Consider the following 15,381-nt stretch of genomic DNA (forward strand, 5'->3'; position numbering starts at 1 on the left):
GGCCAAGTCATATCTCTCTTGTCCCAGAAACCTCAGTCCCAAATGAGAGGGGTTTTTTCTGTTGCAGGGGACATTGTAAATGCCCAGAGATACCAGCTTTTACCAGATTATATTTATATGATAATTTTCCTTTAAACCCATCTCTATCTAAGTGAGTGAGTGATTAAATGTTGAATGTGATGAGTTTTCAACAATACTAAATTGAAACTTTATTTTTTTACATGGTTTAATATTTTTTTGTTATTAAAATTGAAGTTTCTGTTTCAAAGCTTACAGATAGATGACTAATTTGTATGTCATTGACACTTTTGGCACTTTTTTGGAGTATTTTCATAAGTTTTGTTTTTTCCTGTAAATGATTCAATAAATACCGTACCGTGACATTCATACCGAGTTATTACCGTACCGTGACATTCTGATACCGTTACATCCCTAGTATTAAAACAACAACAACAACATAAATCCAAGCTTATTCCATAATTTGGACAAATAATCAAGTGTCCTCACTTTCAGTGTCACACTCTAAAAATGTGTGTGTTTTTGTTCCTCCAGCTCCAGCAGGCTCTGCTGACTCTCCGCCAGCAGCAGGAGGTGTTTGCGGAGGAGCGGCGGCTGCTGCTGGAGGAGGAGCGCGAGGAGCTGCGGGAGGAGGAGAAGGAGCAGCAGCGGAGAGATGTACACAAACACCGGCGGAAAGACAGATCCAGAGAGAGTGAGACCAAACACCAGATCAACAAACCTGCCATTACATAACACGGTCACTTTAGAGATTTCCCTCAAATGCACTATGTTTACTATAGATAGCTTCACGTTCAGCTGAATTTATTTTGCAAGTTGCTTCATTTTCCACTAGGTGGCGCTGTTTCTGCACTAGTCTTTTCTTACTCTGTCCTTCCGTGTATTTGACCAGTGTGAGAATATCATGATCACTATGTAGCAGTATTTAATATACTACACCGTCTAATTTTTTTTAGTTGAATCAGATTAACTTTTTTAGTCACCTCAACTTACATCACTAAGAAAAACACTAAATAACTAAATGTAGTTATGTAAATGTAGACCAAAATATTATGTTAAACTGATTCAAATAAATTAAATTACTACAATTAATCTGACTAAATGTCATATAAGTTTTTACCGTGATTATACTCACTAAATGTTAAGTTATAATAACTACTAAATAATAACAACTAATTAATATTTTGATATTAAATAGTATTTAGTCAAGCATAATAGAAAGTGTGAGAATGTCATATAATGTAGTAGGCCTGTTTAAAAGTATTTGAAATACTGAAATTATATTCACCATATACTAAGTTATAATAACTTTAAATCAAATAGTATTTTGTCAAGCATACTTAAATATCTTAAGTCAATTAGATACTTTATTTATTTACTTGTTTACAAGTTTAAAATTAATTGTAATTACTAATAATTTAATAATAAAATCTACTAAATTAGTAAAAAATTAAATACAACAACAAAATAATAAACAAATAGTAAAATATATAAATTTTGTGGAAAAAATTTGTTAAATAAATAAATTTATATTTAATACATAATTATAGCTGTAAGCATTTATTTAAAAAAAATTGTTTATTTAGTGTAAAATATATATTAAATGAATAAACTGCAGCAAACAGACTTGTTCGATTCCTTGAATAACGCAGAAAATCTGAGGTTAATAAGTTCATTCAGTTTATTTTAATAATGCTGCTGTATTGGGCATTAATAAATGAATAAATTACCGAGTAAATAAGTAAGAAAGAAAGTAAGGGAAGTAAATAAGTAAGTAAATAAATGTGTAAATAAGCAAGTTAATAAATAAGTAAACAAATATGTAAATAAGCAAGCAAGTTAATAAATAAGTAAACAAATATGTAAATAAGCAAGCAAGCAAATAAATAAGTAAATACATAAATAAGAAAGTAAATAATTTAAGTAAATAAAATAAGTGAATAAGTAAGCAAGCAAATAAATACGTAAATAAATAAATACATAAGAAAGTAAATAAATTAATAAGTAAATAAAGTGAATAACCAAGCAAGCAAATAAATATGTAAATAAATAAATACATAAGAAAGTAAATAAATTAATAAGTAAATAAATAAATAAGCAAGCAAGCAAATAAATACATAAATAAATAAATACATAAGTAAGAAAGTAAATAAATTAATAAGTAAATAAAGAAGTAAATAAGCAAGCAAGCAAATAAATAAGTTAATAAAAAATAAATACATATATAAGAAAGTAAATAAATTAATAAGTAAATAAGTAAGTAAATAAGCAAGCAAGCAAATAAATACATCCATACATAAATATATAAATAAGCTTTTTACTCATCATAGCACACGTGCTGCAGATGATGTGACAATAAAAGTGATTTGATTCGAAAATATAATAAATAAAATTCTTATTTAAATTTAATTATTAAAATGTTAAATTTTAAACGTTAAATGAATTAAAAAGTCATACATTTTTACAAGTATTACAGCTATAATAACCATTTTTTTAGATTACAGAATTTAACTATATATATATATATATATATATATATATATATATATATATATATATATATATATATATATATATATATATATATATATATTGACTTTCCAAGACATACAGTAATTAGTAATTAGGAAGACACATGTAAGCTGGTATAGCTGACGTTTTCTAAAGCCTGACTTGTTTTCTGCAGGTGCAATGGCGAGTACTGAAGTTCGTCAGAAACTGCATGATTTTCTGATGAGTAAATCAGCTAAAGACCCGTCAGTGTCTGGTGCTGGTTACCCGCTCAGCCGCTCTAAACTGTGGTACAGGTACGACAAAGTAACACAATTTGAGTTGTGTCAGCAGTGTAATGTGTTGTCCTGATGATGTCACCTCTTGTAGCTCCGCCCACCCATCAGAACAGACGTCCCCTCCGCTGGGAGAGACTCCGCCCACATTCAAATATCCTCTGCCTTCTGGTCTGGACTGCAGAGAGGATTTCCCCCTCAGGAAGACTGGTAGGACAACAAGACTTAAATAATTAAAAAATCACTCGTTTAGCAGGGGGCATTATGGGAAGAGTCTGCATTTTTGTCACTGAACATTTCTAAACATTCCTAATTCAAGACACATTTACTTCAAATGCAAACATGTCTTCAGATATGAAGTCATATAATCATTCATTTTCCTTCAGCATAGCTAGTCCCTGGTTTATCAGGGGTAGCCACAGTGGAATGAAGCGCCAACTACTCTGGCATATGTTTTATGTGATTGATGCCCTTCCAGCTGCTAAAGATGAAATAAATTACATTTGCTTATTTCATAATGTATAATATAATATGAACATGTGCTCAGGATGGAATCTAAAATAAAGTATTTAAATAAATTAATATCAAGTTTTGTGGATAAATAAAATAAAACATTTAACATAAAATATATTTATAATTATTATAATTCATATTATATGAACATGTGCTCAGTATAGAATATATAACATGAAATATTTTATTTTGAATAAATGAATTAATATACAAGCAATCTATAAAACGAGTTTGATTATACATAAAATATACAGCAAATTTGTGTATTTTAAATGACTAGGTATTGGGTTTTACTGAAAACAAGTAACTAAATAAATGAATGAATGATTAATGAAAAAATGTCTTTATTTTCTGTTTTCTTTTTTTATAAAATAATATAAACATATAGAACATATAAAATAACATATACTACTATACATAAATTAGTTAATATAAAATAAATCTATAATTTTTTTGATTTAATATAAAAACAATTATTTTAAATAAATATTTAACATAAAAATTGCATTTTTAAAAATTTTATGGGACACTTTTGGGTTTTAATAATGTTAATTATAAAATTATTAATTATTTATTAAATCATTATTATTATTATTTTTATTATTATTACATGTTTAATGATTATGATAAATAAGTAAATATTCTAATAAATAAATAAATTAATTAATAGAAATAAATATATAAACAAATATATATATATATATATATATATATATATATATTTATTTATTTGTTTATATATTTATATTTATTTACATATATATACATACATACATATATATATATATATATATATATATATATATATATATATATATATATATATATATATATATATATATATATTTTTTTTTTTTTTTTTAATATTTTGAATTGTATTACTTTATTTACCAAAAGTAAAATAAATAAAAGCATATTTTACAATTTTCCAGTTCTGATACCTAAACATTCTTTAATCAAGACACATATACTACAAAAATAATTTAAGCAAATATATTTATTTTATGATATTAAAAATTGTTTTGCAATTTAGGTCAGTAAAATAAACTTAATTAAAAGGTAACACACACACAAGAAGCTAAAATAAAATTAATTAAAATAAATAAAATACATATAGAGATAGAGAAGAGAGATTTTTTTTTAAATATCATCTTGTCAAAAGTCAGTTTTCTTCTGAAGTATCTGTATCATTTTATCAACTCAGTTTATTTATGTTAATGTCAGTTAAAAGTCATTTTTAATTACACAAAATCTAAAAGTATTAGATAAATCTCAATATTGATTAAATATTGATTATTTTATTATTAGTTTTTCATATATACCAGAAAATCTAATGCATCATAATATTGCTGCTGTCGATTTAGTGCACTCATTACGTTTAGCACTGAGCTCCGGCATGTGGATATGAGCTGATGTGTGTTCCCGGGCTGAGGTGGCACTGCCTAAATGTTTGCAGATGAATCTGGCTGATATTTAATCACAGAGGTCAGAGGTCAGCGGGGCCTGTGGGCAGAGCCGAATGAGTGACCCTGTTTGGCTTGTGGGTCAGTTTGGTGAAAATGACCACGCTTGTGCCCACTGGGATGCCCCGGGGCGACGACGGGGACGTTTGCAAACAATTATCCAGTGCAGGGGTTGAGGAGACGGGATGCAGTTCCAGCACAGAGGTTAACTAGTCCTGCGGCCAGCACAGGTTTGGGTCGATCGGTTACATTCGTGATGGTCATCGTCAGCATTTGACCTTTCAACTTATGCCTATAGTCTATATGTGTTTTATTTACACTGCAATACAGGCTTTCGGCTTGTTTCCAGTCCAAGTAATAAACATTTAAATTTGTATCAGTAAATATTGTCTTGTTAAAAAAAAAAACATTAAAATTAAGTGTTTTTCTCATCGGCTGATTTGTTATTTTGCTTGTTTCACTTCATTTTGACATACTATTGCTGGAACTAAGACAGTATTTTTTGCATGTCCATTTGAATAAGTGTGTCATTTGGGACGCCACTGCATACATACTGTACACTATCCTGTTGAGTGTGTAAGTGCATAAGTACATAGTGCATGAGTGCATAGTGTATAGTGTGCGATTTGGGACGCAGCTAAAGTAAGAAAAGCAATGAAAGAGAAGAAACCTATGTAATGTTTCACTCAGTATAAGTGATGCGTGACTTTGCAACACACCCCACAAAGTACATCTGAAAACATGCGTATTTTTCCGGGAACGCGTATTTGAGTCTACACGATATTTTCTGGATATTCGGGTGTCTTGTTGCGAGGCTGATTTGGAGATGAGTTTGCAGAGGAAGGTGATACGCCTGACTTAACGATAAGACTGAAACACTTCTCAAAGGAAACACAAAAATAGAGCTGGTTTTCATCCAGCCGCTGTTTTCACGGAATTTCCAGCATAGCCAAAAAAGCGGGAAGGGGGTCCTGAGGCTCAGCGGGCCGGAATACCGCAACCCTCCGGGGGCGATTTCTCCTGAGCGCAGGGGTCTGTGCATCGCAGATCAGCGCCAAACCACAGGCCGTCTTTTCATCTCCTCTCAATAACTCAGGTAACAGCTTTTTAAAAAGAGGCCTACGTTGGGGGGGGGGGGGGGGGGGGTGGGGGGTGGGGATACAAAAACAACACAGAAAATGTACAAGAAAAATAGCCCGGGTTTTTGTCAATGGAATAATTTGTCTACGCTGACAAGACAGTCTGCAGGGCCACTTCCTGCGGCTCCGGTTTCAGGCGTAGATCAGAATGAACAAAGATCAGCAGAAGAGGTCAGTCGAGACACAAAACACCTCTCTGTGCCCGGAGGAAAGTATTTTTGGCTTCTTTTATGACTGTAATTTGCGCCGAAAACATAGGTAAATTTAAAGGGATGGAAAAGAGAGAGCCTATAAAATCAGAACAGAACCCTCGGTAATCTAATAATAATCCAGTAAAAATATTTTTGGACACCTAAGAGCTAGCATAGCAACACCCTGGCGACCATTTAAGGCACCGCTATACATTAAACGAAATAAAACAAGACCTGAAATTACGTCATTGCGAACTAAAGTTCAATTTGAGGACATCAACATGAAAACAGGGCGAGGCAGTGGTGCAGTAGGTAGTGCTGTCGCCTCACAGCAAGAAGGTCGCTGGTTCGAACCTCGGCTCAGTTGACGTTTCTGTGTGGAGTTTGCATGTTCTCCCTGCCTTCGCGTGGGTTTCCTCCGGGTGCTCCGGTTTCCCCCACAGTCCAAAGACATGCGGTACAGGTGAACTGGGTAGGCTAAATTGTCTGTAGTGTGTGTGTGTATGTTTCCCAGAGATGGGTTGCGGCTGGAAGGTCATCCGCTGCATAAAAACTTTCTGGATTAGTTGGCGGTTCATTCCGCTGTGGTGACCTCGGATTAATAAAGGAACTAAGCCGACAAGAAAATTAATGAATGAACATGACAACAGATTGACGTTGAATTGAACAAACTAAATTGGCATGAGTGTTTCCCAGTACTGGGTTGCTGTAGGAAGGGCATCCGCTCCATAAAACATATGCTGTAATAGTTGGCGGTTCATTCTGCTGTGGTGACCCCTGATAAATAAGGGACTAAGCTAAAGAAAAATGCTTGAACCGATACATCAAGCACCCTGTGTGTAGATTCCCCCTTAGTGGTTTTGAATGACGCTTTGAGGCCTCGTCCAGGCAGATCGGCCCTCAGATTGGGTCTGTCGGAGGGGGTGGCATGTGATCATGAAGGTAGTGTTTGTTCTGGGTCTCGGTCAGGACCCTCGCTGCAGAATGATTGACAGGCGTGAGGCGGGGGAGTGTCAGTGAGATGCTGAGTGCTGGTGATGTGCAGGCGACAGCTCTGTTTGTGGAAGGAAAGAGAACAGCAGGAGAGACACTTCAATACTGCCGCACTTTTACCTACAATTATCAGTTACTGGAACAAACTCTCAATCATGACTTTTGAAGTTGACCTGTTATGCCGGTTTTTACAGGACGTACAATAAGTCTCTGACATCCCTAGATAGTGTGTGTGAAGTTTCAGCTCAAAATACCACAGAAAGAATGTTTTATATCTGTTTGAAACTGTCCCTTTTAGGCTTTGATCCTAATTGTGTGGTGTTTTAGTGACTGTCGCTTTAAATTCAAATGAGGTTGTGCTTTTTTTTAAAAGAGGGCGGAGCTACTGATGCCTATGTGTCAGCATAGTGGCAGATTCAAACACAAGGCTAACATGATCTCAGACCGCATAATTTTTGGTGATTCCGCGATCGCTGAATTAAATGCAAAATCCACAAACAAAATCTCAAATTTTTTAATTAAATGCAAAATAATCGCAAAAAATGTATATAATCTCATAAAACATCAAATTCCAAACCATATAATCAAAATATATTTATTTTAGTTTGAAATAAAATGTTGAAAATGACTTTGCAACTGATCACCAATCTTTGCGCACCATCATTACATTACATCGAGGCCCGGGGGGGGGGCGGTGTTTTGCAGCCTGTGCAGTAAGCAGATGTGGATGAAGCACGAGGGATTTACATGCATACCTGTCAACCCTCCCATTTTCCAGGGATTCTCGCGTATTTTACAGTTCTATCCCATAAAGGTATTTTCCCGTATTTTCAGTCTTTCTCTGAAAAGCCGAGCCTCCCTATACACAACCCATACCACCGAACCACAAGGGGCCGCCACTTGCTCTTAAAAGTGAGTTTGTTTTTGTGCTTTCGCTTTGTTTAGGAATGAAAACACTTATAAATAAACATAAAAAACGGCGCAATTCCCTTTCCTTTTCAATACAGGTGCCGTCGCCCCTCATATACAATCCTCAAAACAGTCATATAATGGTGCATGACTGTCAGCTGTCGCGCGACATAGTGAGGCAGAGCGAAAGTCTAGGTTTTGGATGCGTGTTTAAACAGAAATATACACATAGTTAATATTATTAACATATAAGGATGTCGATCTTGGTGGGTTTTTTTTCAAGCACAACTAATTTCGTCTTAAATGAGCTTAACAAGTTAGGAAAGCTGTCAAATGCTTTCATTATAATGTTAGATGTGTGCATTTTTAAAGTGACAGCTTATTTAATGTAATGAAAAACATCTAAATAAATGAGAGATTTATTTGTTGCTCTTTAATCAAAATGTGTAAATTCTACAGTGGAGAAACAGCTATGAGATTTGATAGCTTGATTCTATTTCAATATAACAGCTATTAATTTTAATAAGCAGAACTGTTTGCTAATGTTTTTGCTGATAATGTATACTATTTATTTTTTCTGTTGTTAATCATAATTTTAAAACACATTACTAAACATTTAACTGTTTATTTACAATAAAACAGCTCCAAATTTAGTAATTCTGGGATTTTTTTGTGCGTTTGACGCTCTTCAGACTGCAAAAAAATGTGTGAGCAAACATCTAAAAAACTATATATATAAAAATTTTATTTCCCTTAGTATTTCCTTCACTGTTGTTCATTTAATTTAGTATTAGTTCATGTATTGTGAATACTTTATTTTAGTTAACGAAATGTTTTACTAAAATAAACTTGGTGAACAAATTTCCTCGCTACATGCAGTTCACTGAATGTCCACCGGTGTCGCTAAAAACAAGGTTTTCTGAATTCTGCACTTCTACTCCATGAGGACCTGAAGCTTTAAATTAATATCAGAAGCATATGGTGTGTGTGTGTGTGTGTGCGTGTTCTCTAGCATATGGAACTGGTCAACAGCCGCAGCTAAAAACAGCTCCACAGGTGCGCGCGAGGGCTTTTCTGGACGCTCCATCACTACAGGTGTTTGTTTAAGAAAGTTTGAGTGGAGCTGTGCTGAAAATGCCCTTTAATGACGCAGCCCAACGCAAACATGCCGACCGCTCGCCGTATTTTCCCTACCAATTAAAAAAACGTGTAAATCCTTCCCGCTAATTGCTGGGCAAATATTGTTGCGGTATTTTTCTAATAGCTCTTATTCATCATTTGTCAGAAAAAACTCAATTACGGTATTTGGCCATCGCTGTAATCTTCTTTTATCTGCCAAGTGCTCCTGAATCTCCTTTTCATTATGATCGGATTTTTTTTACCACTTTATTAATCAAGAAAGTGCCGTTTTTTAAGTGACAGGGGGAAACCACAGCACCCGGACGAAACCCACGCCAACACAGGGAGAACATGCAAACTCCAGACAGAAATGCCAACTGATCCAGCCGGGACTCGAACGAGCGACCTTCTTGCTGTGAAGCAACAGTGCTAACCACTGAGCCACCATAACACCCCTTAAATTAAATTCAGTATGCTCATCAACACGTCTTGGCAATAAACAGTGTGTGTGGGTGTGTTATTTTGCCTGTCATTTCTTTCCTGTGCAGTGTGTTAGTTGATGTTGTTCACCTGGTGTGAGTGTGTATGTGTGAATACCCACTCAGCAGTCAGACCAGCAGTAGTTGGCGTCTGTCAGGCGGTTGGCTTTAAAATCCAGGGGTTTTTGTGCGACTCTGCAGGTCATAAGGGGACAGAAAGTGAGGATTTCCCCTTGTCTGAAGCCAAACCTCATTCTCTCGCTCTCTCTCTCACACATTTCCACATTTAGGTGCTTTATTGGCATGACAAATAACTGTACATTCGTATTACCAAAGCAGTGCAGCAGTGCTGCGTACAAACAAGTGCAAAAAGGCCAGTAGTGCAAACAAATGAGTATAAAATATGATGCAGAAATAAAGAAAATACAATAAAAATAGACTGATAAAAAATAAAAATAGATTAATAAAAAATAAAAAGATTACTAAAAAATAAAATAGATTGATGAAAAATAAAAATAGATTAATAAAAATAAAAAGATTACTAAAAAAATAGATTGATAAAAAATAAAAATAGATTAATAAAAAAAAAGATTACTAAAAATAGATTAATAAAAAATAAAAATAGATTAATAAAAATAAAAAGATTACTAAAAAATAAAATAGATTGATAAAAAATAAAAATAGATTAATAAAAATAGATGAATAAACATAAAAATAGATTGATAAAAAATAAAAATAGATTAATAAAAAATTTAAATAGCTAAAAAATAAAAATAGATTAATATAAATTAGAAATAGATTAATAAAAAAAGATTAATACAAATAAAATAAAGATTAATAAAAAATAAAAGTATGTGAATAAAAATAAAAATAGATTAGTGGTAATATAATAGGATAACTTTATAAACTTGAGATAACTCTCTCTCTCTCTCTCAGTGTAAGTCGTATCTGTGTGGTCATGTAAACACTGCTACCGTCGGGGTTTGTGGTCTTCAGGCTGGCAGGTACTGGACTGAGAACTGCTGGATGCTTTTAATGTCCTCCAGATGAAAACTGAGTTCTTACCTCATTAAAACTGGACTTATCCCAGAATCCCTTAGTGCAGCTGGAGCAGAGCCACACTTTCACTCCGCAGGTTCAGTGAGCCGCGCAGTCAGACCACTTCTACATGCAGCAATTGATTTTTTCCCCATGTTTTTATTAATGTAAAAAAAAAAAAAGAAACAAAGAAAAAAAATTATATATATATATATATATATATATATATATATATATATATATATATATATACATACATACATACATACATACCATACAGTTGAAGACAAACTTATTTGTTGTCCTGTAAAATTTGATTCTCCATTTCATATAACATTTGTTTTTTCAGGAGAAGGTCTTATTTCTTTTAGCTTGGCTGTAATAAAAGCATTTTTTACATTTTTAAATATATATAATACTAGCTGGCGACCTCTGAAATAGAAACTAAGCCGAAGGAAAATGAATGTATTTATATTATGTACTGTCATCATGGCAAGACAAAAGAAATGATTAATTTTAAAACTATTTAATCCAAATTTAGAATAAAAAGTGTCATTTACAGCATCTATTTATTTCAGAAAATTCACAAATCTTGTAATTTGTTGCGATTGAAATTCAGGTTTATTCCCTCAAATAATTAATGATTTCTGAACACTTCTGGAATTAAAAACATAGTTAAAAGAACTGGGGGAAAAAGTGTAAAAGAACTCAAATTTAACTAATAATTCTAACTTTAATAATTGATAATTAATCTGCATAACATGTCTGTTTTCTCCTCGTCTCAGCATCTGAGCCCAATCTGAAGGTGCGCTCCAGACTTAAGCAGAAGGTTTCTGAGAGGAGAAGCGGTCCGATCCGCCGCAGAGACGGCAGCGTTCTCGTCACACCGCTCAAAAAGCGAACTCTAGAACTAACAGGTGAGCAAACCACAGACATATTCAGCTAAATGACAGATCGACAGCCTTTTTACCAAAATCCCTGCTTGTCTTTGCTGCTTTACAAATGACAGAATCTACAACTAATTTGTACTTAGGCACTTAGTATAAGTTCTTTAATTTGGCTCTAAAGGGGATAGTTCACTCCAAAATGACATTACTCTCCCTTCACTTGTCACAAACCTGTTTGAGTTTCTTTCTTCTGTTGAACACAAAAGAAGAAATTTTGAAGAATGTTAAAAAAACAGTAACCATTGACTTCCATTGTATTTTTTTCCCCCAATTTTGGAAGTTATTGATTAACAGATTTAAAACCCCTTAAGAGTGAGTCCATAGGGAGTACATTTTCATTTTTTAGGCGAACTGTCCCTTTTACTGGAGATATCAGTGCTTGGCTTTGCTGCTTTGTCTGAGTTATAGAATCTACAATTGATTAATCTGTATTTGTTTTGTGCATGGTAACTTAATAGAAGTTCGTCAATTTGGCTTTAAAAGTTTTAGTTCACGGCTCAAATGTAATTTCTGTCATCATTTACTCTTCCTTTACTTGTCACAAACCTGTTTGAGTTTCTTCCTCCTCCCTTAAACACAAAAGAAGATATTTTGAAGAATGCTAAAACAACAGTAACCATTGACTTCCACTGTATTTTGTTCTCATTATGGAAGTCGATGGTTATCAGTTACAAAAAATTTTATTTTGTGTTTAACAGAAACTCAAAGATTTATAACCACTTAAGAGTGCGAGTAAAATTTCATTTTCAGGTGAACTGTTCCTTTAGCTAGAGATATGTAACCTCAGCAATTAAACAAATCATTTCACAGGCACTTTTTTTATAAATATCACTGCTTATCTTTGCTGATTTGAGTTTTAGAACTTATAATTCATTATTTTGTACTTGTTTTACTTAGTCACTTAAGTTCTTAAATTTATTAAATTTATCTATTTCCTGTTATGGATGTCGATGGTTATCAGTTTAAAAAACTCTAAGATCTATAACCACCTAAAGGTCCCATGAAATTAAAATAAAGTTTGTTAGTTAAGGATTTATATAAGCTAGTGTGGTCCAAAACCTCATTTATAGCTTGCAGTTTGTCACTTCAACATAAATGGATCCACATTTTTATCACGTCACCTCATGTTTTAGTTTCTCATAGAATCTTTTGACTAATGAAACGCTCTCTAGTGTCTGACATGCCCCGCCCCCTTCTTAACATTGGCTGTTTATTTAATGCACTTGATCTCAACCACTCTACCTGGCAGAGCTGTGATGACACAAAACGTTATTGGCTGTTTTTTTATAAAGGGGAGGGGCTACTATATGCCCTGCCCTCTATTCATTGTCAAAATTATAGAATTATAGATTGTCAAATAAAGAATAAAAAATGCACGTTTCAAAGCATTTTTTTGAGTATATAGTCAGTAAATGTTCCTTTTTTTGGGTGAACTGTCCTATTTAATCACTTCCATTTTTTTCCACTCTAGATTCCTCAGCCAATGAGAGTCCTGCAGGCTCCGGGCCGAGCTCACCCATTGGCTTGTGCAGCAATGAGAACGGAGTATCATATCGGTCCAGCACAACTCAAATCGAGGTACTCTTCTCAGGATAATTTTGAAAAGAATTATTTGATGGCATCTGTCTTAAAGGGATACTTCAAACAAAAGTGAAGATTTTACTACCCATTTACTCGCCCATCTTCATCTGTTGAACACTAAAGAAGATATTTAAAAAAATGTTGGAAACCTGTAACCATTGACTTCAAATGTATGTTTTTCCTACTATGAAAGTCAATGGTTACAGGTTTTCAACATTCCAACAACTGAATATAGTTTTGAATAGGAAAAAGTGTAACAAGCGCCAATATGGCGAATGAAGCCCCGCCTACTAGTACAGGAGCCAATCATCGATCACTATGGATTGACGGTTCTCCGTCAGGAAAGCTCAGACCAGATATGTGCTTTTATGACAGTTTGGTGGTCAACAAGTGCACTGGAATCTCAGTGATTACCTGCATGTCATAAATTTCTGAATAAGTATATATTTACACATGTACATAAGTATAAATAGACTCAATGATGGGGTAAAAACCTGGAAATCTTTTAGGTGCAGATTTTGTGTGCGCCTAGAAATAATTAACAGTACATATGTATTAGTAAAAAAATCTGAATATGATGGACCAGAAGACAAAGCATCAAAGCAAGTGGTAAAACTGCATGCGTCTTTCTCAGAACTATCTTTTAGCATCATCTGCTTTAAATGTACTATTGTGTGTGTGTGTGTGTGTGTGTGTGTTTAATAGTGGATTTGTTCTTTCTTCAAAATAAATACCATATGCTTTGAAACGTTATGTTGAATGCTCTGACATTCTTCACAAGCTCTTGTAGCAGGTTAGTTTCCTCCAGCACAGATGCAGCTGTGGGCTTTGGTGCATTTGCGTGCGCTTCTGAGTCTGCGATTGCATTTTTGGGAACTGAACCATAGAAACCGAAAAGCTGAAACCCCTGTTACAGTCTCATTACTCTTATCAGACGATAAGGGGAAAGAGCCGTCCCCTTAAATGTATTGTTCAGAGCCCGTCCCCAGGCGCTCATACCATCAGCCTGACAAACAAACAGCGTTTAAAATCTCATCCGAGCATCAGTGCAGCAGGAGTCTGAGGTGTGTGCGTGTGCTGAACTAACTGTGACAGCTCTTTTCCGCTGTGGTTTCTGGCTGCGCTGGCGGTTGGGGAAGGGGTGAGGGGCTTTGGGATGCTGAGGTTTATTTCTCCTGTGAAGTTCTGCCCAAGCATTTCCTCATGGGCCGCTGGCCAGCCGACTTTCCTCTCCTCCTGTAGGCACACAGCCTACTGAGCTCATCCGCACATCAGAGACGGCTAACTGTTCATCAGTGTGATACACACACAACCAGAGAACATTTACAACACCACAGACAACAGCATAGCAACAGAGGAAAAACAATCACTGCATCTTAGCAACAATAGAGAACACTATCGCAAAAACCTAGCAACCATCCTGAGGTGCATGACAACACAGTAAAAACAATCAGAATAACTTAGCAACCGCATAGAACACTATAGCAACAATTACAGAACATCCATTACACCCTTAGCAACCATTCAAAGCTCCATGGCAACACACTAAAACAATTCGCAACATCTTAGCAACCACATAAAGCACTATAGCGACAACCTAGAAACTTTTAAAAAACATACAGAACACCCTAGAAACTACCCAGAGCTGCATGGCAACACAGTAAAAACTATCACAATAACTTAGCAACCACATAGAATGCTATTGCAACAACCTAGCAACCCTTAGAGAACATATTCAGAATACCTTAGCAACCATCCAGAGCTGCATGGCAACACAGTAGAACAAGCAAAATAACTTAGCAACCACATAGAACAACCCATAAAGAACATTCAGAATACCTTAGCAACCATCTAGAGCTGCATGGCAACACAGTAAAACAAGCAAAATAACTTAGCAACCACCTAGAACAAGCCATAAAGAACATTCAGAATACTTCAGCAACCATCTAGAAATGCATGGCAAGACAATAAAACAATCACAATAACTTAGCAACCACATAGAACACTATCGCAACAACCTAGCAACCCCTAGAAAACATTCTGAAACATCTTAGCAACCATCCAAAGCTGCATGGCAACATAGTAAAAATAATCATATGAACAATCACAATAACTTAGCAATAGCAACCACATTGAATACTATCGCAACAACTTAGCAACCCCTAGAGAACATTCTCATTCAGATGTACTCAAAGCACTGATGAG

General features: G+C 34.5%; 1 protein-coding gene and 1 long non-coding RNA gene across 4 annotated transcripts in view; one reads left to right on the forward strand and one right to left on the reverse strand.

Annotated features, from left to right (window-relative positions):
- The window catches only part of LOC100332699 (histone deacetylase 9-B), a 54,670-nt gene that overhangs the window by 25,869 nt on the left and 13,420 nt on the right, over positions 1–15,381 (forward strand). For all 3 annotated transcript variants that reach the window (XM_021468241.3, XM_021468242.3, XM_068215221.1), the window contains 5 exons: positions 553–712; positions 2,705–2,825; positions 2,899–3,014; positions 11,434–11,565; positions 13,067–13,173. In XM_021468241.3, the coding sequence (XP_021323916.1) occupies positions 553–712; positions 2,705–2,825; positions 2,899–3,014; positions 11,434–11,565; positions 13,067–13,173 (636 nt within the window). The remainder of the gene's footprint in view (positions 1–552; positions 713–2,704; positions 2,826–2,898; positions 3,015–11,433; positions 11,566–13,066; positions 13,174–15,381) is intronic.
- LOC141378963 (uncharacterized) overlaps positions 1–15,381 on the reverse strand; it is a 96,491-nt gene that overhangs the window by 17,460 nt on the left and 63,650 nt on the right. Inside the window, exons 2-3 of the long non-coding RNA XR_012394803.1 lie at positions 10,676–10,774; positions 9,733–9,805 (exon numbers count right to left, since the gene is read on the reverse strand). This is a non-coding gene — a long non-coding RNA (uncharacterized lncRNA). The remainder of the gene's footprint in view (positions 1–9,732; positions 9,806–10,675; positions 10,775–15,381) is intronic.

Source organism: Danio rerio, chromosome 19 (assembly GCF_049306965.1).
Source record: "Danio rerio strain Tuebingen ecotype United States chromosome 19, GRCz12tu, whole genome shotgun sequence".
NCBI lineage: Eukaryota > Metazoa > Chordata > Actinopteri > Cypriniformes > Danionidae > Danio > Danio rerio.